The 22,708-nt window shown below is 40.5% G+C and overlaps 1 protein-coding gene across 5 annotated transcripts in view; it reads right to left on the bottom strand.

Moving 5' to 3' along the window:
* The window catches only part of wdpcp (WD repeat containing planar cell polarity effector), an 88,061-nt gene that overhangs the window by 50,691 nt on the left and 14,662 nt on the right, over positions 1 to 22,708 (bottom strand). For 3 of the 5 annotated variants that reach the window (XM_026189709.1, XM_026189710.1, XM_026189713.1), the window contains exons 1-8: positions 13,469 to 13,531; positions 9,752 to 9,919; positions 9,263 to 9,307; positions 7,679 to 7,739; positions 5,673 to 5,723; positions 2,720 to 2,790; positions 1,687 to 1,746; positions 442 to 556 (exon numbers count right to left, since the gene is read on the bottom strand). In XM_026189709.1, coding sequence (XP_026045494.1) covers positions 442 to 556; positions 1,687 to 1,746; positions 2,720 to 2,790; positions 5,673 to 5,723; positions 7,679 to 7,739; positions 9,263 to 9,307; positions 9,752 to 9,841 — 493 coding nt within the window. In that variant the 5' untranslated portion in view covers positions 9,842 to 9,919; positions 13,469 to 13,531. Of the gene's footprint in view, positions 1 to 441; positions 557 to 1,686; positions 1,747 to 2,719; positions 2,791 to 5,672; positions 5,724 to 7,678; positions 7,740 to 9,262; positions 9,308 to 9,751; positions 9,920 to 13,468; positions 13,554 to 22,708 lie in introns of those variants that run through there. The other 2 variants (XM_026189711.1, XM_026189712.1) reach the window with 1 other exon arrangement.

Genomic DNA, 22,708 nt, shown 5'->3' with positions numbered 1-22,708 from the left:
AAGAAAAATAACTTTCAGTTATTTAATGGAATATTAGATGTAAAAAGATACCCTGTCATGTGACAGTTTATTTATTACTTACTTTCTTTAGTGCAGTATGGCAGACGATGGATGATGTTTTTAAAACGGACAACTTCTGACTAAATAAAAAGTTCAGGCTCTCTTGATGTGGCCCATTTGACAGGAAAAATACAGTGAAAAGTCCAAATGTTTGCAATTTTCACATTTTAAAAATGCAGTCCTAAAGTCTGTCTATTAAAGTAGCCTGATTTTATAGGGGGGCTTAAGTATATGAGTATGTCTGCTTATAAAGCTAAAAGTCAATAAGTAAGGGCCAGGATCACTTTCTTCAAAGTGTAGGGGTTTTTTTTAAGTTAGGGTCCTGTGATGATGTGCTAGGGGGTAAAGAATTCATTATGTCAGTGTGCCTCTACAACTAACCATGCGTCACCGTGCTGGCTGGTAGTCGGCCCACTAATGTACGGTCTATACACACTTGTTCGAGCTGAGGTCCTTGTACAGTCAGGGTCACCAGCACTCCACTGCTGAGCATGACCTGCAGGACAGCACACACAAAAACAGAAACCTCAGAATGACTACAGCTAAAAGAGATTTAGTCTAGTCTCTCTATTACACCATTCAACAATGAGCAGCTCCTTTGTTGAGTTTAAAGCCCATTTAATGTCACAGATAATGTACAAGGTGTGCACCTATGAGGAGGAAGTGTAACATCACAATTAAAATCCAACAGGTAACTTTGGGAAGAACTTTAATGTGGAAACGTGAAGCATGCATTGCATAAAACAGCGAAAATTGACTTCTAGTGATGTAGAAGACATCACATATGAAGTTTATCATCTGAAATTAAACCAGGTAATTTTCTTAAATGTTGAGACTATGTACCAGATTTTGACTTAGCAATAATCAAGACATAAAGAAGACAAGAAATGCGTGGCTCCAAAGGAGATGTGCAGCTCTACGTGCTCCTACTACAACCCAAGGATGATGTTACTAATTCAAACAGCAGCTTCTGGCTTCCATTCATGCTCATAAGAAGCTGGGAAAAATGAACTTGAATTAAATACAGTTTATTTATCCTTGTTATGATTGGTGGCATAGTTTGAATTTGTTTACTCTTTAGATTATCTTTAATATTAGAAATATGTCTAGAGTGAGTCTTTCTAGCTCATATCAAGAAAGAAAGAAAATAGTGAAGGAAATCATTTTTCTTTTATAAACCGAGAGTCCTAAAGAGGGACTAGTAGGTTAGATGCTAAAGAAATTTGGGGATTTTTCTGTGTTAATCTTAGCAAAATAAAACTGATATTTTAATACAAGTTTAATTTCTAAAGAAATTAGCTTAACTCTCAGATTCACTACTCTGTTATCACTTGGGGTTAAAGAAATGATCGTGCTCGGGGATGACACAATAAACAAATTCACATATTACTAACATTTAAAAAAACTAGAAACTTGTTTTTACCAGGATTAGCAACATGCAAATCAGCCTTAGGGATTTTTAAAAATGCCATGTTGTAATTATACTGATATTGTTTGAGATGAACTAGTAAGCGGTAGTATAATAAAGAGAAACTCTTGAAACTTCACCCACAAAGACATATCTGAGTGTATGTGTGTGTGTCTCTACTTCCACACTGTAGGTCTTGGTCTTAGGAGGGTGTATACCTGGCAGCAGTGCTTGTTTCTCCATCTGGTGTGAATGCAGGTGTTGGTCTGCAACAGTTCCTGAATGAGCACGATGGACAAACGGAGAGAAAGACAAAGAGACAGAGTTGAACCAAGTAACGCAACAAAAGTGAGCTGAGACCAGACAGGTGCTTTAGACAGAGTGGGAAATTAAACAGCAAAAAATATGTCTGTGTAAGTTTCTGGAGTCACAATTCGCTAACTTTCTAATGCATAAATTGTCTTGGTAGCACACAGTACCAGGCAACTGCCACCACAGGAGGTCACTGCAGCAGTTCCTGCTCATGAAGAGGTGGAAGAGGGTTGAGAAAGGGGTGCAGGTAACAACTCTGTGTGTGTGTGTGTGTGTGTGTGTGTGTGTGTGTGTGTGTGTGTGTGTGTGTGTGTGTGTGTGTGTGTGTGTGTGTGTGTGTGTGTAAGGTCAGTCATTCCTGCCACATTCCAAACCCAGCTGGGGTGATTGGATGGGAGGAGAGAGGGATGGAAAAGGAGGCGGAGGGTGGGGTGTGGAGGTGAGCTGGGGTGTTTCTAGTTTCAGACAATGGTTACGGGTGAGAGGAGGGAGGTGGATGGGTGGGGAAAGTGTGTGTGTGTGCATCTGTGTGTGTGACAGCCACAGACAGGTTCCAAACAAAGCTAGGTCTGTACTGCTACAAGTACAGAGGGGAAGAAGGGAGGGGGGTAGGAGAGCGAGGGGAAGAAGGAGGAAGAGGAGGGATGAGGGGGCTGCAGGCAGGCCCCTGATCCCCTCAAATATCCCCCTCGATGACAGAGCTCGGCCGAAAGAGAGGTGATGAGAGAGAAGAGGGAGAGAGGAGAACAAACGGGAACGACAGGGAGAGTGAAGGGAGAGGGAGAAAAGAGAGAATGCCCCTATTTGTTAATCAATCGGCCGTTTCGGAAAGGGAAAACTCCAAAAATCCCCAGAGGGAGGAAGAAGATGGGGGGCATCCAGGAGGGATGGTGGTGGTGAAGTTGGTGGTGGGGGCTACTGAAAAGAGGAGGCGGGTACCTCCAACTCCTTCAGCGAATCGCGTAGCTTTTCTGGTCGGCGGTTCCTGGGAGTCCACGAATAGCCTCGAGCTACAGAGGAAAAACACAAGAAAAGCCGGGAGATCATGTGACTTAACTTTTTAACACAGACACGGACATTTTTTAAAAAGCCACTCATGGGAATTGAGAAGAATGTGGCGCCCAAAACCCGGAAATGATAAAAGTTAATAGAGATCTGAGTGTGAGAAGAGACGATATGAGGAATGAAGGCCAGGTGGAATGAGGAGATGTAGGTAGATGAGGCAGGCGGTCCACATGCCAGTGATTGTGTTTGTGAATGCATGCAGAGAGAGTTGCTGCACTGCTCCAAGACAAACAATTAATGTCTGAGTTCAAAAACAGAAAGAAAAATCCAATAACTATTAAGATTTTTTTTAAACACGTGTATTAATGTTTGCACATTACAGATGTACAAAAAAGAGAAGTTTTTAAAAAACACCAAACACATACATGGGAACACGGGGAATGATCACATAGCCAGTCGTTTAATCAGTAATGACTTATTAGTTTATCTGTTGCACCAATAACCAATCATTTGAACAGTCAGTTTAGTCTATTTCCTTCTAATTGGTCCCTTTTTTGTTTGTATACAATTTTCTCTAGGTGTGATCCATTTTCTAATTCCTTTACCACTTTTCAAACATCAGATTTCCAGGATTGTAGCATAATTGTCTTTGCTAAGAGTGCAGACAGCGAAATGAACCTCCACGTGATTCAACCACAAATATGGTTTGAGGAGGCAATGGGGAACTCCTTACTGAAAGCTTTGGCAATAAAGCTGACCTTACCTCAGGAAGTTTGTAATCTACTGCACTGAAAGAACTAAAGACAGAGTTATTTGCTCTGCTAAGTAATCTAGTGGGAGAAAAGTACAACATGTGGACACATTTGAGTAGTTCTACAGCATTTACCGTGGTGCAGATGTTTGATGGTTAGCACTCAGCCAGAAGGGTCCTGGTCTGAGTCAGTTGAGGCCTTTCTATGTGGAGATTTACATGTTATTATTGCCTGCAGCGTCATTGTACAGGCCAAAAAAATGTAGCCTTACGCTTACGCTTACTTCTATTCTAAATATATTCTAAACACTAATTGAAAGAGTTTCTCTTTTTGAGTTGATCCATTCTCTTCCAGTAAACTTAAGAAATTGGAGCAGAAGAGGAAGTAGCCAATAGTGCATAGGTGGAAATGACAGTACTGAAAAGAACAGTCAGAGGTTTTAAAGAGCCTCTGAAAAAGATTGGCTTGATAGCCAATGATAAAACTGGTTAATTAGGCGTTTTTGGATTTACTTTGCATATTTTATACAAATAGGGCACTAATGACATCTTATCTTAAATGTAACACTGTATAATACCTAAAATACATTAAAGAATGTAAATTGATAATAAACTTTGGTAATTTCTTCATTGTACTTTTAACAGTGATATAATTGATTAGGTTATAATATATGTTTATTGTGATATATAAAGAAATTAGCTTTTAGTAGAACTACATTATGCATTTTTTTAATGATTGCAAATAAAAAGTTTCTTAAATGATTAGTAACTTCCAGAGTGTCAAAGCATGTACTAGAAGCAGAAGTATTTCAACTTTTCCCTAAACCTAAACAAGTAAATGGAAAAAGGACTGTTCAGTGTTTTTAATCTATACCTTTAATTAAGGCTTTCTAACCATTACTCACACACACTCACACTCTGACGGATGCACTGGGGTCAATTTGTGATTCGCTTCCAACATATGGAGTCTGCGATGAAACCACCAACCTAGTAGATGAGCAGTTCTATCTCATGAGTCATATGTGCCCCCAACACTAAAACTGCTACTACTGAATTGGATAAGTGGAAGAAAATGAATGAATAGATGTATCTTTTGATTTGCGCCACTGCCTTCACCTCACCTGCATATTTTCCAATTTTTTAAGCATTATATACATCATTTTCATCTTTATCATATTATCGAAATAACACTAACACATGCACCACACAGTACTTAATAAAGTTCAAGTTTAATTGACTGTTATTGACAGGCACCCTGATTGGAGCTATTAACAAAAATGTGAGACATTTAAAAGACATATCTCCTTATCTATAAATTAATGGTACAACCAACGGAGTACCAGCAGGTATGTGAGTTGTTTACACTTTACTTTATAAAGCAAAAATATTCTACTGAAAGCAAAATGTCCCTTTAAAGCACACAAACCGATACTTGAGGAGAATCAAGGACTTCTGGTGCTCTTATACAAGTTATCTCCTAAATGCAAGCTCACATTTAGCAGAACATATCTCAACCAGTACCACACCAAGGCCCCCCTTATTTTAATTTTCCAGCCCTCCATTTCTCCCCCCTCCATCTCTAGTGGTTAAACAGAGGGAAAGAAGCATATAGAATGAAAAAAAAAACAGTTAATTGAATTTGTGCTTCTGCCCACACATATACATGAAGTTCAGTGGGGGGAAAAAAAGGAAATGAAGGAGTGGTGTTTCCAATGTGGTGCAATCACTTGCCTATCTGTGTATTTTACAGCCTCTCTTTTCATCTTTATAGAAACGAACCATTAAGGAGTGGGGTTTCTCTATTAAGAATAAGTGGGAAGAAGAGGTAAACAGATACATGCAAATGAGAATGTGGAGGGTGAGTGCAGGAGGGGGCAGGAGAGCGAGGGGAGGGAGAAGAGGGCAGGGGGATGAGTGTTCGTCTCCTGATAAGGGTGTTTGTATTCCACCACTGGGTGAAAAGCAGCGCGAGTGTGAGGGAAGAGAGGGTGGGAGAGAGCGAAAAGAGGAAAACAGGACAGCTGACTGAGTATTGCAGTGATTTCTGAAGGATGGTCATCCAATGGCGAGATGACCAGAGCTCAAAGAAAGACACAATTGTGACAATCACTCTTTGGAAACTGCTGGAAAACTTACCTTCACAGAACTGGAGTTTGTCATTGTAGTAGTGATGATCCAGGGAAATGGCTGGGAACAATAAAGAAGCCATATTAAGGGATTTATTAGAATTATTGGAATATATAGAAAATACAAAAAAGGACAATATTTGGGATTATTTAAATATGCTATCTAGTTTTATTATATGATGTAGACAGAAAAAGAAAACTAAGCTGGAGCTCAAACATCCCCTTAGCTCCAAGGGGTCATGTTGGCAAAGTACAACCCACAACCATGCCTTACGGCCTGGCTGCCCTGAGCAAGACAGTGGCCAGTCTGGTGGCCCGCCTCTCTGGCAGGCAGGAACACCTCCAGGATTAGTAGTATTAATCAGATAAGGGGGTGAAGGGCCAGACAGGCCCAGACATGGGCACCTGCTCTGGGGCTGTGGAGCGTGGAGAGGGGGGGCTGGCTGCTGGGGACCCCCAGAGCTGCTCCAGTGAGCTTGGGTCTCCCTCTAGTGGGGACAGGTGGAAGCAACAAAGGTAAACACAAACAACTAGACACAAAATCTGATTTTAATGATGCTCGTGGCTAGAGTGACCAACCAATCATTGAAGTCTTACCGATATACAAAGATTAATTTTTTTACAATGTGTTTAAAAAAAAAAACAACCCAAAACAAAACATGTGAATTTTGCTTAAATGACCAAAAAACTAAAAAAACTAAAAAAAAACCCCAAAAAACTTTACACACATGCAAAGTAGAAAATGTTGCTTTTCTCAGCTTTGTACCTATAAGTGACGAGGTCCTGCATAAACACATGGTACAAAAGGTGATATTGCATACTGTTACTGAAAATCTGAGGACTTTTTTGGTCACCACCAATCAAAATTAATCCAACCATACCCACATAATTCTAATAAAGCAATTTCTGCATACCAAAAAATGCTTTAAGTTGTTTTCAACTTGAACGTTGCTTATTTGGTCTAATATGAACATTCAGTGTTGAAGAGAAACATCAAAAATCAAAACCCATTTTTATAGAGGCTTTGTAATACTACAGGCCTGTAGGGATCTTTACATTTCAAAACATGCCACCTCATTATGGAGATCATTGTTATGCAGTTTTTTAAAGTTTTGCATACAAAGTTTCTCTTATTTATATAAGCTGAATGCCACAGAGAAAAGAAAACATTCAAATTCTATTGTAATCCAATGTAATCTATTGTATATGAAATCGAATCATGACCCAAGCTATCGTTACACCGCTGTGTGAAAATGTTGTGATACTTTTGGATTGTGATTCTCCCCTCCCTCCTCCTCCCACGGCTTCCCCACTCCTCCCTCCACTCTGATATCAAGCCACACTTTAGTAATCCTCCAAATGAAAGGATTTGGAGCAAGAGCATCGTCTCTACACTGAAGATTGGAATGAAAGAGAAGGCAGCTTCTCAGATGAGAGAGAAGGGAGAAAACCTCCTGATGAGAGCGAAAGGAAGACGGAGAGGAGAGACGAGACAGGGAGACTTACTGTACACAAAATAAGAACAAAACAGAAAACTATGACAAAGCAAAGGAAATCCATGACAAAGGCGCTGAAACATATAGTGTGAGACTGCGACAGATTACAGGAATGTTACAGAACTGATGAAACAAAGATATTTAGGTCTATATCTACACTACACCGGAAGATACGATTAGTTAAACCCGTTCCATTTAAAATATGTACCAAACCAAACCACTGTGTGTAAGGTGAAAGAGGATGGTCCCAGATTTTAGATTTTGGTTCACCCAAACAAATCAAACTTAAAACTTAAAAAGCCACATGAATGCTAAGGCTAATATCAATTAACCTTTGTTAGATGCATAAAAACCCAAGTGTCTAAATTATTGTGGTTATAAAGTAATATTCATTATATAATTAGTAATATTAATTTCAAGTTCGATCAGATCTTTGCATTACTTCCAAGCAGTCAAACATAAAAATGTGAGCAGTCGTTTTAAAAAAAAAAGTACAGTAGTTTTGCCAAAAACATCTCACCAATTGCAGCAGATGAAAATATTGAAATGTCTTCAGATAAGACAAGTCCTGATATTTTCCACTGAAAATGAAGCAAAACCTACAGAATTAAAAACATGTCAATTCTTTTATATAAGCTGACAAATCTCAGGGTAAGATAGACTCTTGGGCTAAAACAACAAAACAAAAAAGAAAAAAACTTATCAGCTAAAACATTAAAATAATCTACGTAGTATCGTGTGAGTCCTCCTCGTGGCACCAAAACAGCTTTGACTTGTTAGGGGATGGACCAGGATCTGTGGGGGTGTCTTGTGGTGTCTGGCACTGGGACACTGGCAGCGGATCTGTTGGGTCTTGTGGGTTACAGCGTGGAGCTTCTATAGATCAGGGTTGTTCTGGCATATCTTGTAGATGCCCAACTGGATAGAAATCTGGGGAGTTTGGAAGGCAAGTCTACCTGTCTGTCAGATTGCTCCTGATCATTTTCTTTTATAATAAACGGGGGCACAGGGACCAGCTGGGAATGCTTCATGTCCCATGACGAGGTGCTAAAAAACCCTAGGATTTCCCAGCAGCATAGTGAATTTTCACTTTGATAGTGGTTTTATTGTTGTGCCTGAGTGATGTTAAAAGTTCAGCCATATAAGTGTGTCACTGTACTTTACATATTGAAACATGTGTAACTGCAGTACTTTATAGTGCTACGTGGGCAGCTCATTTATCACAAATTGTAGCTTCACATGTTTGATGTGGCAGAGGTTTACACCGCATGCCCCTCCTGACACAACCCCTAAAGGGATTTAGGTCTCTGACTGGAATTGAACCAGCAATCTTTTGTTGGCTTCACTTGGACGTGGAACAGTGTCAGTGGTGCCTTTTGAAATAACAGCATTTGTTGTTTGGTTAAATGTTTTAAAAGACTCTCCAAGAAGATTCAGTATAATTCTAGTGTTTTATTTGTATTAAATGTATTTTACTTGGCACTATTCAGCTATCTATTAACTGTTCCCCAGTAGTTTATGGATGCAGTTTGCTAAACAAGCTTGTTAGTGATAATATAGTAGCCCATCCTCTCAAAAGAGAGTTTCCACTCATGTGGGAAAAAAGGGGGAGAAACCTGAAGGATAAGGGAGAACGTCCCCAGGCAGCAAAGACGGTGGGAGAGCGATTTGAGCACTTCCTGATGGTAAGGGAAGCCTCCTGGCCTGAGGCAATATGAAGCTGGACTGCATGGGGCCTCTTGCTATGTGATCCAGGAGAAAGTCAACAGCTTAGTTTTCCTATCGCTATGTGGCAGGACCCCGGGTCAACAGGAACACAGGCAGTGTAAGAGATAGAACCAAGGAGGCCTAATATAATTTTCGTGTGTGAGCAGTATGTGCATGTGTATATAAGGTTTTAGGGTGTAAATCCTACATACTAATAGCCTCTATGTGGACAAGTCAATGTGTGTAGGACACCAAAATACGCAGGGCCAATAATCTGTGTGTCAGGAGGCAGCAAAAAGCCCTTCTTTATATATAAGGAAATCGCATACGTCCCAAAAACAAGGCAAATGCAACTTATCTTAAACACAAACAGACATCCAATATAAACACTATTTACCTGGCTCTCCTTTATCGTAGTACTGATAGGTGCCAATATCTGTATCTGTGGGGCAAGAGAGGGAGAAAGAGAGAGAGAGAGATGAACATCTAGCTGTCAGGGAAAAGCAGAAGACAGATCAGCAATTTCGCACCGTGGGATAAACAATCGCTATCAGCCAGTGGCCTGTCCCGTCTGCCAGCACCACAGTTTAGATAAGACCCTGTGAGGGAGAAGGAGGAGGTGGTAGGGTGGGCTGGGGGGGGTCCGAGCCAATATAGAAGGGGGGCTGAGGGGTATTAGTAAAGACAGGAGTGTGCCTTCACCCATCCCACCTAAGGGACAAACACTGATTTACACACATGCAACATATACATTTAAAAAAAGCAGATAAAGAGTCTGTGGACAGCTACAGAAACGTATGACCGACATACACAGGGCATGCAACAAGCACAAAAACACACACACACCCACATATATGCGCACAGATAAATATACACACATACGCACACAAACTGCTGAGCTGAGACTTTTTCTGTGAGAGTTATTCCTGCAGGCCCCAAAACCATAAGCAGCCAGCTTCAGATTCGCACAACACATCGTTTCTTTATCGCTCCACTACTCTTGCTGCCTCTGCTGCTGCTCCTGAGGCCAGGTCACACTAATACAACAGGAGGGCTGATGGCAGACACACAAACACATACAGACAGACAAACAAACACATATACCACACATACCGTATGGGAAACATATGCAAAAATTGCTTGGTTTTAAAAATTAGGACAGATTCAGTCTTGCAAATGCCTCTCACTGAAAACCCACAGCCTTAAGTAACAGTTTAGGGTTGCTTTCTGACTAGGGATGGGTATCGAAAACCGGTTCTTGTTGAGAACCGGTTCCCACTGTTTCAATTCCTTGGAATCGTTTGCCACTTTTATAAACGATTCCCTTATCGATTCCAGTCGCCCCGAATGACGTCATCACGTTGAGTAGCGTCTTTTACCCAGTAGGAAACACGGCGCCTGAGCGGCGCAAACGCTCAAAAGTTTGGTTACACTTTATGAGAAAGGATGACAACAGGGCAACGTGCAATACTTGCAAAGTAGAGATTTCATCAAAGGGAGGAAACACTACGAATATGCAAAAGCATTTGCTCAAAAAACACGCGATTGCTTTCAACGAATGTCGTGTTTTTGATCCGCTCCGGACTAGCGAAGCTCAACCCAGCAGCAGCGGTAGCGTTTCCACGTCCTCTCCCGTTAATACTGCAGGTAACTAATCAATTAGCATTGCATATTATGTTAGCGCGATTTACCTTATTACAAAACCTGCTATTACTGTGCGTTGCATTTAGATAACCATGATGAGACAGACAGAGTCTGGCTCAGATGCTGGCAGTTCTCACTGCAGTCTACCGGTAGCGTCTCCTTTCAGGCCAGGATAGACGAATGTCACCGAGCAGTGTCTAAGTTTGTGGTCAAAGGCTTGCACCCATTTGCCACAGCAGATGCCCCCGATTTCACTTTGGTAAGTGAATGTGTTTAATTGTAGGCAGGACATTACTGGATATTCTTGTGTAATTGCCACAGAATAATTTATGTTAAACTTTGTTATTGCTACAGGAGAATATTAATTTTATTATTTTACATATACATTTTTTTTCCTGGGGACCCTGTGACACCCCATTGAAGAGCCGTAGGCTGGATCTCTTAAGATCTCACTGTTGGGTTTGTAAGGCCATGTTACTCCTAAATTTCTATCTTGTTCAAAGAGAAGATATAAAACAAAGTTCTAAGCTAATCGAACTTAGTGTTCTCCTTTTTAAAAAAAAAAAGAATCGATAAGAGAATCGATAAGGAATCGAATCGTTAAACAGAATCGAAAATGGAATCGGAATCGTTAAAATCTTATCAATACCCATCCCTATTTCTGACAGACATAATATGATCTAGATTAAACAATGACTAAGATGTCCTCAAATCACGTGGATCTGTGTTTTGAAAGAAAAACCTTTCGTGATCCATTTGTGTCACGGGAAATTCATGATTTATACTTTTGCATTTTATCCAAGTACAGCAAAAAATGTAGTCGCTATAAATGCACAGGAGAAAATCTTACTAAATACACCAATCACAGTCATTGCAGACGCATTTATGCAATGTGCACAGTGGCACAAGTTACAGCGTAGGGTTTCGGAAGACATTATTGCACACCTACAGCACATATTTAACACAGATGATGCAAGGAAAGATTTGTTTACCAAGAGAAACCTGAAGTCCTGTCGCATATCCAGACGAACACATTATTAAAGTTCGAGTTGTTCAAAGTCGATCACCACATTTTACCTTACTTTTAATTATATCCTGTAATCGTATAATTTAATAGTATCCTGCTTAAGTGGGCAAAATGTCAAATAATGGTTAGCGTACAAAATCAGAGAAAAGTAACTACATGTCGGGTCTATGCAGGCTGCAACTGTTATGGTTTGCCTGTTCAGCACTTTTTTGCCACAGCTGTTTAATTTATCAGTGACAGAACAACAATCATTGCCTCAGTATAAAGGATAATAATCATAGCATCAGTATAAGGACTTACAAAAGTCAGCAAATTCCTGGAGGGAGACTGCTAAAACTATTGGAATTGATGTGAGGGAAAGAAAGAAGTGAAAAAACTACAGAGACAAATATTTCTGCCCCTAAAAAAACAAAACTGACCACAACAAAGACCGGGGACACAGGAGGGTAAAAAAAAGTCCTATCTTCTATTTCATTCTATTTCTTTCAACCCGAGGTGTCAACCCGCTGACACCTCGTAAAAAAACATCAGGACATGACGACTTTGTGATTAGCACCACTTGATGCACCAACACAAGAAATAATTACGGACACACGGAAATCAAAATCAGGCCTTTTGGTTCCCAAGCAGCAATGAAGCACAAGTAACAGAAAGATTGTAAGCTTGCTTCCTTTTTTGTCTACAATTAAGGAATTAAAAGGCTTCATACGGGAATTGTTTGTTATGCAAAATTCTCGGTTTTTCCACATAAGGACACAAACCCCAATTAATTCTGTGTTGATGTCCTCATGTGGCAGTCTCTAGATCAAATCAGCATCCTTATTTAAAATCTGTTGACTTCTGTTGAGGTCCCCCTGTGCAAAAGTAGTCGAGCTGTGCAATGCTGTCAGCGGTTATTAAAAATGTGATTAGCACATGCAGAACACATACACACACACAGCATTTCACAGCACTGTACTGCTTTTCTAAGTTCTATACTTTTGTTTCTGAGGTAGGCGTATATGATGTAAGAAAGGTGGTGATAGGGAGCGTCACACCTCAGCGACCAGGTCTCTTCCCTCAGATGGATCTATCCACGTTTTCTCAGATAGCAGAAAACACACACAGCGGGGAGAAAAAAATAACAAACAAATAAGGATATGTCACTGTCACCTATGATAAACACCCTCCCGTACCTCTGTGTGTACACATAGGCTGATACACACACACACACACACACACACACACACACACAGCCTCAGAGAGACACTATCTTCGCCTGAAGCTCAGCAGACTGTGAAAGACAAGACAGAAAGGAAGGGAAGAGAAAACAAGAAAATGGAGAAACGAGATGGACTGATAGGTGAAGAGTAGGGTACCTCACAAAAACTACCAGAAAAGTAAAACTTAGACCACACTTGGCCCAACAAGGCAGTTTCTCAATGTCAATAGTTTTCAGGTCTTGTACAGCACTGTTTGGAAAAAGCTTCTCAAAGCCAGATGACTCTTTTTAGTTAGCTTTTGTTTCATTTATTTGTATTTTTAAACTAGCGACCTTGTAGTGGGAAAGGCATTTTAGCAAAATAGGAAGAAGGGAGGCTAGAAAGTGGATAAGATATTAAATCTTTCCTTGTCAACAAATCTGGAATCCTTGGCCAACACATGGATGTCTTCCTGGTTTCTGTAACTGCTTGTGTTCAAAAAAGGTAAAAACAATATAAAGAATTTAAGGTATGATGCAATAAACACTGAAATCAGGAGAAAGTGCAAACAGATTCGTTGAAAAATGATGTGAAGTGAAAGTCAGATTGCAAAAGTAGATCTAAGTACTTAGAAAGTGCATCAACAAAGTGAGTGATGACAGAAAGAGCCAGAACAAGGCAGAGGGAGAAAGAGGAAAGGAGGGAATCCAGGAGAGAGGGGAGGGAGATTGAACATGTTGATAAGTTGTACCTTTAACTTGAAGTGAGCCCTTAGTGGACCACAAGTGCAGCTCAGCCAGGCAGAACGCCATCTGATGGAGGTGCGTAACCCAAGTCTGAGGAGAGGGACAAGTGAGAGAAAGAACAAATGAAGACGAAGAAGGGGCAGACCAAACACGACCACAGATAAATATCTTAATGAGGAGACATAATAGACAGGGCCATTTATGTCAAAGGGTCAAGCGAAGCATTGCATGTAGGGACACGGGCCTACAAATACAAATGCATACACTTTAATGACAACCAGAGATGAGGTGGTGTCCTTTTCCTTTTCAAAGTTTTTATTACTGATAGTGAAAAATAAAAGAGGGAAGGACATGAAGCAGTGGGTGGAGTGGGTGGTAGAATATGCATACAGGAGAAAAGAGATACAGGAGTTTTTGGGTTTGTTTTTTTTTTTTCTCAATTCAAGCGCACCGTTATACCAGCAATCTAGCACTGCATTTAGATGAAGCAATGAATGATTTAGCCCATATTAATTAGTAGAACAGCGAATAAGATGCATTAACAAATACCTGCACTGACTAACCAGAACATGAGTGATGCAGTACCTTACCCTGCTCACGATCACTCACAAACCCCAGGTTATTGCTCAGAAAAAACAAATGTAATCTTGACCTTAAACTCAGTGTAAGTGAAAACTAATTACATGATCAATGTGGCCAAATTCCACTAAAATCTGTACAATACTCTAGGAGGTGGTGCAATTCTTGTGAAAGTAGAAAAGTGCCTGTAAGCTTGACCTTGAACACACGTGAAGACTCATTAGGTGATCAATGTGCACTTGTCTGATTAAATTCTGAAAATGTTGTAGGAGGAGAAGTGATTCTTTTTAATTGTGGACAGATGGACGAATGGCTGTGGCATAAGTGCATCCTGGCACACAGGCCCAGTGGGGCCCTGGTAGGCTTGCAATGTGCTTGTGAAGTTTAATTCAGATAATACAGTATGCCAAGACAAAAGTAGAGAGAAAAAAAACTTTCAGTGGTGTCACACAAAAATATTATCAAGATCAACATATAATCAGAGTATGGCACAGCACTGCAGCCAGATTAACATTTAAAAATAGGAAATGTAACAGTGTAATCAGATTTTCCTATTATGTCTGTATTAGTGGTATGAGTGCTAGTAGTCGATTATCAGGAGTAGGAGTAATGGCAAGGTGTTATTTAAAAAACACATGACAAATACCTGCATGCAGGACAAAACTCTTCTGGAGGCAAACCTTCCTGCTACACCTGAAGTACTGGTAAGATGGAATAACTGCAACTAATTAATATGAACATACCAAAAAGACAGACGTGTGCATGAACTCAGACTGACACCGAAACAAGGTCACAAGCGGTGATGCTTGCGCATTCATTCACACATCACTGTTGTGTAGTGAAGGACGAACACTTTGGGGCTGACAGCTCAGACAAACCAGTCAGCATTCCAGATTCACAGCCTCTGCTTTCCTTCTTTATTACACACTTTATTCTCCAGGCAGTTTCCATTGCTTCCTTAAAGGGTTGAGCTGTGGCTGTCTTCTCATGCCCTTTGTTTGGTGTCCCCCTGTACTACTGTTGTTGACTGGTTTTTAGTCAGACTCTATAAACAATAACCAAACTGCTGTGATGTTTCGGAAATAAATAAAAAAAACATTTCTCAGCGGAATAATAAAATCACAAGTGCTATCACTACTGCTCTGAGGGTCGCAGTTATTAGTTGTTGCCATCAAGGGAGTTGAAATGTCTGAAAGGCACAAATGAAAAGCTTTCCCTGTTAGTTACTCCCTATTGATTGTTCACTCTCATGCTCTTTATGCTTCTTGTAACGCTGCATACTGTCCTAAACTTAAGGAACGGAGATGCACATAGTCAGGCTGAGAGCAAAGCAAAGAATAAACTAATGGAAACATAAATGATATAAATGCACTCAGCTGAAATGAGGACTAATATTTATCTAGACAGTGAGGCTTTGGTTTTCTCCCGCAAAGGAAAATTACCAGAACTGCAATAAAAATATTTCTCCACCAGCTCTGTTTGAGTGGGGGTTTAATTTACTCAAGCATAAAATACATTTTTAATCAAATTGCCAAGAATAAAAGGAATATGCATGGACCTCTGTTAAGTAAGGTAACACAGACTCATTGCTTTAAATATATGCAGACCAAATGTGCTTATGTGTGAACATTTGTGCTCACAAAAATTCCATTTTGAGCCTGGACAAAATCCTGCTTTACATGTCATATTGTAGGGTTTTTACATAAGATATGAAGCACCCTGAAGTGACTGTTGTTGTGAACTGATGTTAAGTAAATAAAATAAAATTGAGGAGAGTTAAATATGCACTTATTAAAAAGCCTAGGAGAGATTTGATTACATGTACTACTGCCCCAATCTATGAGACTAAAATCCAACCAGGGATGAACTCAGATTAGCCCACAGATAAATGTTGATGCTCCTCACAGGACAGTGCAGGATCTCTGTATAGTTTGTATGTTTCACAGCATTGCTGTGTTAGCCATTAACTCCTCTATCTGTGCAGTTAATGCTCTCCGCCTTTCCCTCTCTCTTATTTTCTGTAGTTAATGCTGAGAGGGGACTCTCTCTTATCTTTGCCCTCTTGGTCCTCTTGGTGTGGGGAGAAAAAAAAATCCCATTTTGCCACTCAACTCCCAAAACTACAAGTTCCAACAAAAATACACGTAGATAACACAGGGCTAGCATGGCACAGTGGTGATGGTGAAACGAGTTTACTGACATAAGAGGATTCTTTCATCCTCCCCTAACCAGCTTTTTTTTTTCTTAAGAGGAAGTCAGCTCTTTTGGACTGAAAACCTAATTTCAGACAGCTTTCATTCTGTTATTGCCAGTCTGGCTAGCCTAAAGGTTCTGTTTTGAGGAGATGTCTGGGTCTCTGGAAATAGAGGAAACAAGGAGACTGATGGGGATACAGAAAATGAGAGCACAAATAGGGGAGTTTGTACTGGACAAAAATTAGCCCTGTGGTCACATATGTATCTGAGCAGTTGGGCAGGATAAAGCAACTGAGGGTGAGATCGTTCACACTAGGTATATGAGGAGACATATACTGCATTGCCAAAAGTATTCAATCACCCATTCAAATACTAAGTTCAAGTGCTCAAATCACTTCTTTGGGCACAGGTGTATAAAATCAAGCACATAGGCATGCAGACTGCTTCTACAAACATTTGTGAAAGAATGAGTCGTTCTTAGGAGTTCAGTGAATTCCAGTGTGGTGACAGGATCCCACCTGTGCAACAAGTACAGTCATGAATCTTTCTCACTACTAAATAATCCAAAGTCAACTGAAGTAGAAGTAGAAGTGATTAGGAACGACAGCAACTCAGCCATGACGTGGCAGGCCTCGTAAAATCAGAGAGTGGGTCAGAGGATGGTGAGACACATAGTGCGCAGGGGTCTCCAACTTTCTGCAGAGTCAATCACTACAGACCTCCAAACTTCACGTGATGTTCAGACTAGCTCAAGAACCACTGTGTGATTTTGGGTTTTAGGCTCAGTCCCTTAGATCCAGTGAAATAAAATCTTAAGGTTTCAGCATACCAAGACATTTTGGACAACTTTGTGTCTTCTCATCCAACATCAGTGTCTGACTTCACAGATGTGGTTCTGAAAGAATGATCAAAAATTCCCATAAACACATTTCAAAACCTTCTGGAAAGCCTTCCCAGAATGTTTGAAGCTGTAATAGCTCCAAAGGCTGAGTGGACATCCTATTAAGAATAGGATGTCACCCAAAGCAGTATAGTACAGCGGTCCCCAACCCCCGGGCCATGGACCGGTACCGTTCCCTGAGTCGTTTGGTACCGGGCCGTGAGAGTTTAAGCTCCGGTGTGAAATTTATGGTTTTCAGGGTTTTTATCGTTAACTTGGTTTCCCTGGGTCTTTTCCCATGTTGTAGTTGTGCGTCTTATTTTGAAAGAAATATTTACGCATTACCATAGCGACCAGAGTGCATTAAGGGGCAGAGAGGAGGATGTTACTCTCAATGTTGTTGGCGCATTTCAGGAGGACGCTGCTAATAAAGTTACACAAACGAATTCGTGTTTATTATTATATTTATAAAACACCAGTTTTTGTCTTGGTTGTAACATTTTATTTTGTTGCATTTATCCACGACACCTTAAAGGCTGGTCTATGAAAATACTGTTTGACATTAAATCAAATAAATCAAATAAAGGTTTGAGAGAAGAGCTTGATAAAAAAAAGAAAAAAGCAAAATGATTAAAAAAAAAAAAAGTCTATTCGCTTTTGTTTATTATTAAAGTTCTGGTCATTACAACAAGTCAATGACTGAGTTCCGTATAAATGTTTACTATGCGCATCATATTTTAATTTGGTTATTTAAAGTGTAGTGCTTTGCTTAATTCATCTATGTTAGAAAATCATTTGAATTTTTGTTTCATGATGGCATAATTTGATGACAAAATATTGAAAAATTATTAAACAGAACCATTTGTGCTTTTTAAATATCAAATGCTAAATCAATGCATTACTCTGCATGAAGTTTCCTTGTTTGTTTGTTACAGTGACTGGTGCACCTAAAGACTTCAACATTTGCATACATATAGTACATAGACAAACAAGTGCACGCACACACACTCGCACAGTACTGCCCAGGTCCTGGACAGCTGCCACACACATTCTGGTTTCTGGCTGGGGTTGCTGTGGGTTACCTGTCCCCCTGCAGAGCTTTGTGGGGGTGTACAGAGGCGCTAGGTGAGGGGTTGGAGGGGGTCTAGGTTATTGTACCCCATCTTTACACTAGTAAAGAGACTGCTTTAACATCAAAGGGTGGGGAGGGAAAACATACGACTCCCCTTTCAAAGACAGTCCACAGGAACTACGACCTTGCCTGCTCTCTGCATCTCTTCTCTACTCTCCTTTCACTGTCCCCTCTGGGTGGTTACTGAGTGTATGAACAGTTATGTGTGTGAAAGACAGAGAGACCGAAAGTGTCTTTGTAAGTGTGTACTTCGATATGTGTGCATGTGTCTGTGACAGACACATCGGCATGGCTGAGAGTGTTTTAACCTTGTGAGTCTGTTTGTATGTAATGGCAAAATTAAGTCCTGGAACACTAGTAGCAGCGACCTAAAAGGTGGTTTTGAGCACTTTAGAAGATGTTATAGGTTTTCTGGATCAAAATGTACCTTATAGTTAAATCAATGAGTGTGTGTGTGACCTTACTTATAGACTGTTGTTGTTATTTGATTAACAAAACTGTATCCTACGCCTGAGGAAATGAAACTCTTCTTAAATAAAACATTAACATTTTTTTATTGTAATCCTGGTATTCTTTTGGAGGAAAACACATTTCTTTGGATGACACCAAACATCCAACAAAGGATCCAACAAACAAAAAACACATATTGACCTCCATGCATGTGGAAAGATCTCAATTTTTTTGTGGGGCAATTTTCTTAACTTCTTGTTTACAATTACAATAATTAACCTCACTAACCTGCGTTGCTTTAAAGCTGCATTCTTTTTAATGGTCAGCGGAGGTGAACCTTTGGTGGTTGCACCAAAATGGCATGAAGTTCTGTTGTAGAGAAGTTCGTGGCAACAACCCTCACCTCCCTTGCTCCCTTAGTAAAGTTTCCTGACAACCTTATGGGTTTAATTGCTAGTGTGATTTTAAATAAAACGTGAAGCTCATTTTGTAAATTATGGTAAGTGTTAAGAGCCAGGAAGAAGGATTAACCAATGTATGAGTGTCCAGATTCACAGTTTGAGCCACTGCTTGCTTATTAAATCTGGTTTCACAACACAAAAATGTTACACAAAATGCTCAAGGTCTCATAACAGGAATTCAGTAGCCATGTCTATTTCTAGACTGTCTATATTCACAAGAGATGTTAAAACTTTGCAATAAATCGAGGGTCTATTAAGGTTGTGGTCCAGATCTCAAGCCACTGCAATCAGAATGAGACTCAGTCGGTAAGCCTGCCTTCGTTTTGTGACATAACATCTCAAGAATCCTCTCCTACAGGTGTGTACTCTTGTTTTCTTCTCCCCCAAGCTTCTTTCTAACTGACAGATGAAAATGCCAGAGGCATTTCTGTCACCCGGTGCACTGGCCCCATCATTGCAAGAAGACTGATGTGATAAATTACGGGGTTAAAGAGCTGCCATGGGGTGACTGACACAAGGCCATCACAGCCTTGCCTCATTCCGCTGCCCTACAACACACACACACAAACCTTCACTAAACATCACACACATACCGCAGTTCCCTTCTCACCTACCTGGCTCTGTGCAAATTTGTCTGTCACTTTCCCCCTCCTGTTTTCCTCATGTACCTTCACTTATCATCCCTCTACCTACTTGTCCCTTGTCTTTTATCTTTTTCCCCCCACACTTTCTAGTCTAGTTTTTCCGAGGTACCTCCTATTAGAAATGCATTAAGCTTTCTGACCCTGTCTGCAAGCGTTCACTCTCTTCCTGGCAATTTTGACTCACCTCATTCTTTGTCTTGTCGCTCTCAAAGGACACTGTTTCAAATTTTATGACTTTTTTTCCCCCACAAGTTTTATCTCCTACATACACCCTCAGCTGCTGGCTTGTTTTGTTTAGGCTCTTGGAGAGAAACTTGGCAAACATGAAGAACATACAAAGACAGAGCAAAAGGTACACACCCAGAGAAAGATAGTTGGGGTAGTGGGGCAGTGTGTAAATACAGTATTTTCAAACCTAAGGTCAGAGTTTCTGTCAAGTCTCAGTCACTGACTGCATCGACACCCGCACTCATGTATTCAGCGGACACACTCAGGCACTCAGATCAGTCCTACGTTGTGTACACTCCAATCTCTCAAATTTCTGATACGTGAACTCACACAGCACTCCAGAACATGCGTATGCATGGAAAGGGATATATATTATGGTTGGCGCATATTCTCCTATCTTTTGATTCCTAAGGAAATGTACACATGCATATATTTGCATACATATGAAAGGATGCACAAAGACTCACATGAGCTCTTATCTTCACCATACCCTTGAGGTGCAAGGCCTCAAGCTCTCAGTGTTGTACCAAAGTAAAGGAAGGAGGGCAGAATTTGAAACCAATGTGTTTATATAATAATGATAACAATGAGCACAAAACAAAGAATGCAAGCAGTCAAAGAGCTCGAATGTACACACTATTACATGCCCATATACAGAAGGGATGGAGATAAGATGATGGACGAGTCTTGTGCAAACTTTTATGAAAAGTCGCTATGATAGCAGCTCCCAACCGAGCCTATCCCTGCTGTCAAAGGGCGAAAGGAGAGGTACACCCTGGACAGGTTGACAGTCTATACCAGGGGTGGCAAACTCCAGGCCTCAAGAGCCGGTGTCCTGCAGGTTTTAGATGTGTCCTTGATTCATCACAGCTGATTTAAATGGCTAAATTACCTCCCCAACATTTCTTGTAGTTCTCCAGGAGCCCGGTTATGAACTAATCATTTGACTCAGGTGTGTTTACCCAGGGTGTTATCTAAAACCTGCAGGACATCGGCTCTCGAGGCCTGGAGTTTGCCACCCCTGGTCTATACAGTCTAAAAACAGGCATAATATTTATTTCTCCATGAGTATGCACGAGGTGACAGTAGGCTGACTAGTTATGGGTGAGAGGAAAGAGAGGAGAGCAGAGAGAGAAAGGACAAAAACTGACTATGGAAGAAATAGAGTTTAATAATAAGTAATAATTAAAAGCAGAATGGTATGTAAACAGATAGTGAGTGAAAAAGGTGACTGAAGAAGAAATGCTCAGTACATCATGGGAAGCCACACAGCAGCTAAACCTATCCGAGCATAATCCAGAGAGGGTTCAGTCACCTGATCCTGCCCTAACTATAAGCTTTATCAGAAAGGAAAGCTTTAAGCCTAATCTTAAAAGTAGAGACAGTGTCTGTCTCCCAAATCTGAACTTAGACCTGGTTTCATAGCTAATTGTAGACCAATTTCTTAACTACCTTTTTTATTTCAGTTCAGTTAAGTAAAACACTTAATAATGGAGCCAAGTTCCATAGTTAAGGTTTAATCACTGCTACCTTAAAAGCCTCAGAGCCCCACCTCTGAATAGTCATAAAACACTTTACTAACCAACTGATACCTCCATGGTGGCTACATCCATCTTTTATAACTTATATGGTGGCGTAATAAATATTATAGCCTTTAGTTGTTACTGTTGGGCCCCAGGGCTCTAGTCATATTCTTGTCAGCATATCTGTCCTACCAGTCTTTCAAACACTCTAGTTCTGAGGTTTCATTAAAGACCTAAGGCATTACAGAACTCCACCCACTGAGGGGAGATAAAGAGGGGACAAAGTGAAGGGTGTGAAGCCTTGTGGCGAATGTATGTACTTAACCATGCACCAACAACCACAAGTACAGTGTATGTTCTCAGCTGTCCCATTACAAGAAAGACGGTTTGACAGAGAAGAGCAGAGAGTGGGCAAAGTGGCGCCAGGCAGCAGGCTGGAAACCTTTTATACAGAGTCCCACAGGAGTCCATTGAACTGTCAGCAGAAGAAGAATAGAAGTGATGGACAGCTGGAACAAAATGATGCAAAGGTAATACTATTCAAAACAGGCGGCAGGTACAGTAGCTCTGCATGAATCCGAATATCTGTCCATTTTTTGGAAAACGAATCATTACATGACCTCTGGGCAACGACACTGTCAAGAGGGTTTGTGTCTAGAAGCACATGTCTACTGTTGTGCGCAGAAGAAACCAGGTGATCGCTTGAAGCACTAGTTCAGGTTTGGAGGGCGTGAGGAGGTGAGGTGAGGAGTTGAAAAGTTCAGAGGGAAACAAAGTGGAGACGCACACAAATATACAAAAACAGAATAAAAAAAATTAAGTATATTAGTCAGTGGAAAAAAGGGAAAAAAAAACACTGTTAACTCTGTGTTAGGAACTATAAATGAGGCTTACCATGTGCAAACAGAGCCTTAAATAACGAGCAGTATGGAGTATGATATTTCTTGGCTGGGCTGTTATGAAACCTTTTTGCTTTCATAACAGGCTTTTTGGGGGAAATGACTCGCATCATCCAACTGTCATCTTTGGCATTAAAGAATTTTACCTTCAAGGGCTTTGAACCTCTCCGTATCAACACTTGAGAATAGCCAGATAAAATACAACCACAGGAGAAAAATCTGAGTGATGAAAACTGTTTTTAGGAAGTTATGAG

Source organism: Astatotilapia calliptera, chromosome 13 (genome assembly GCF_900246225.1).
Source record: "Astatotilapia calliptera chromosome 13, fAstCal1.2, whole genome shotgun sequence".
NCBI classification, from domain to species: Eukaryota; Metazoa; Chordata; class Actinopteri; order Cichliformes; family Cichlidae; genus Astatotilapia; species Astatotilapia calliptera.
The sequence above is the reverse complement of the archived record's forward strand: the minus strand, read 5'-3'. Positions and strand labels throughout refer to the sequence as shown.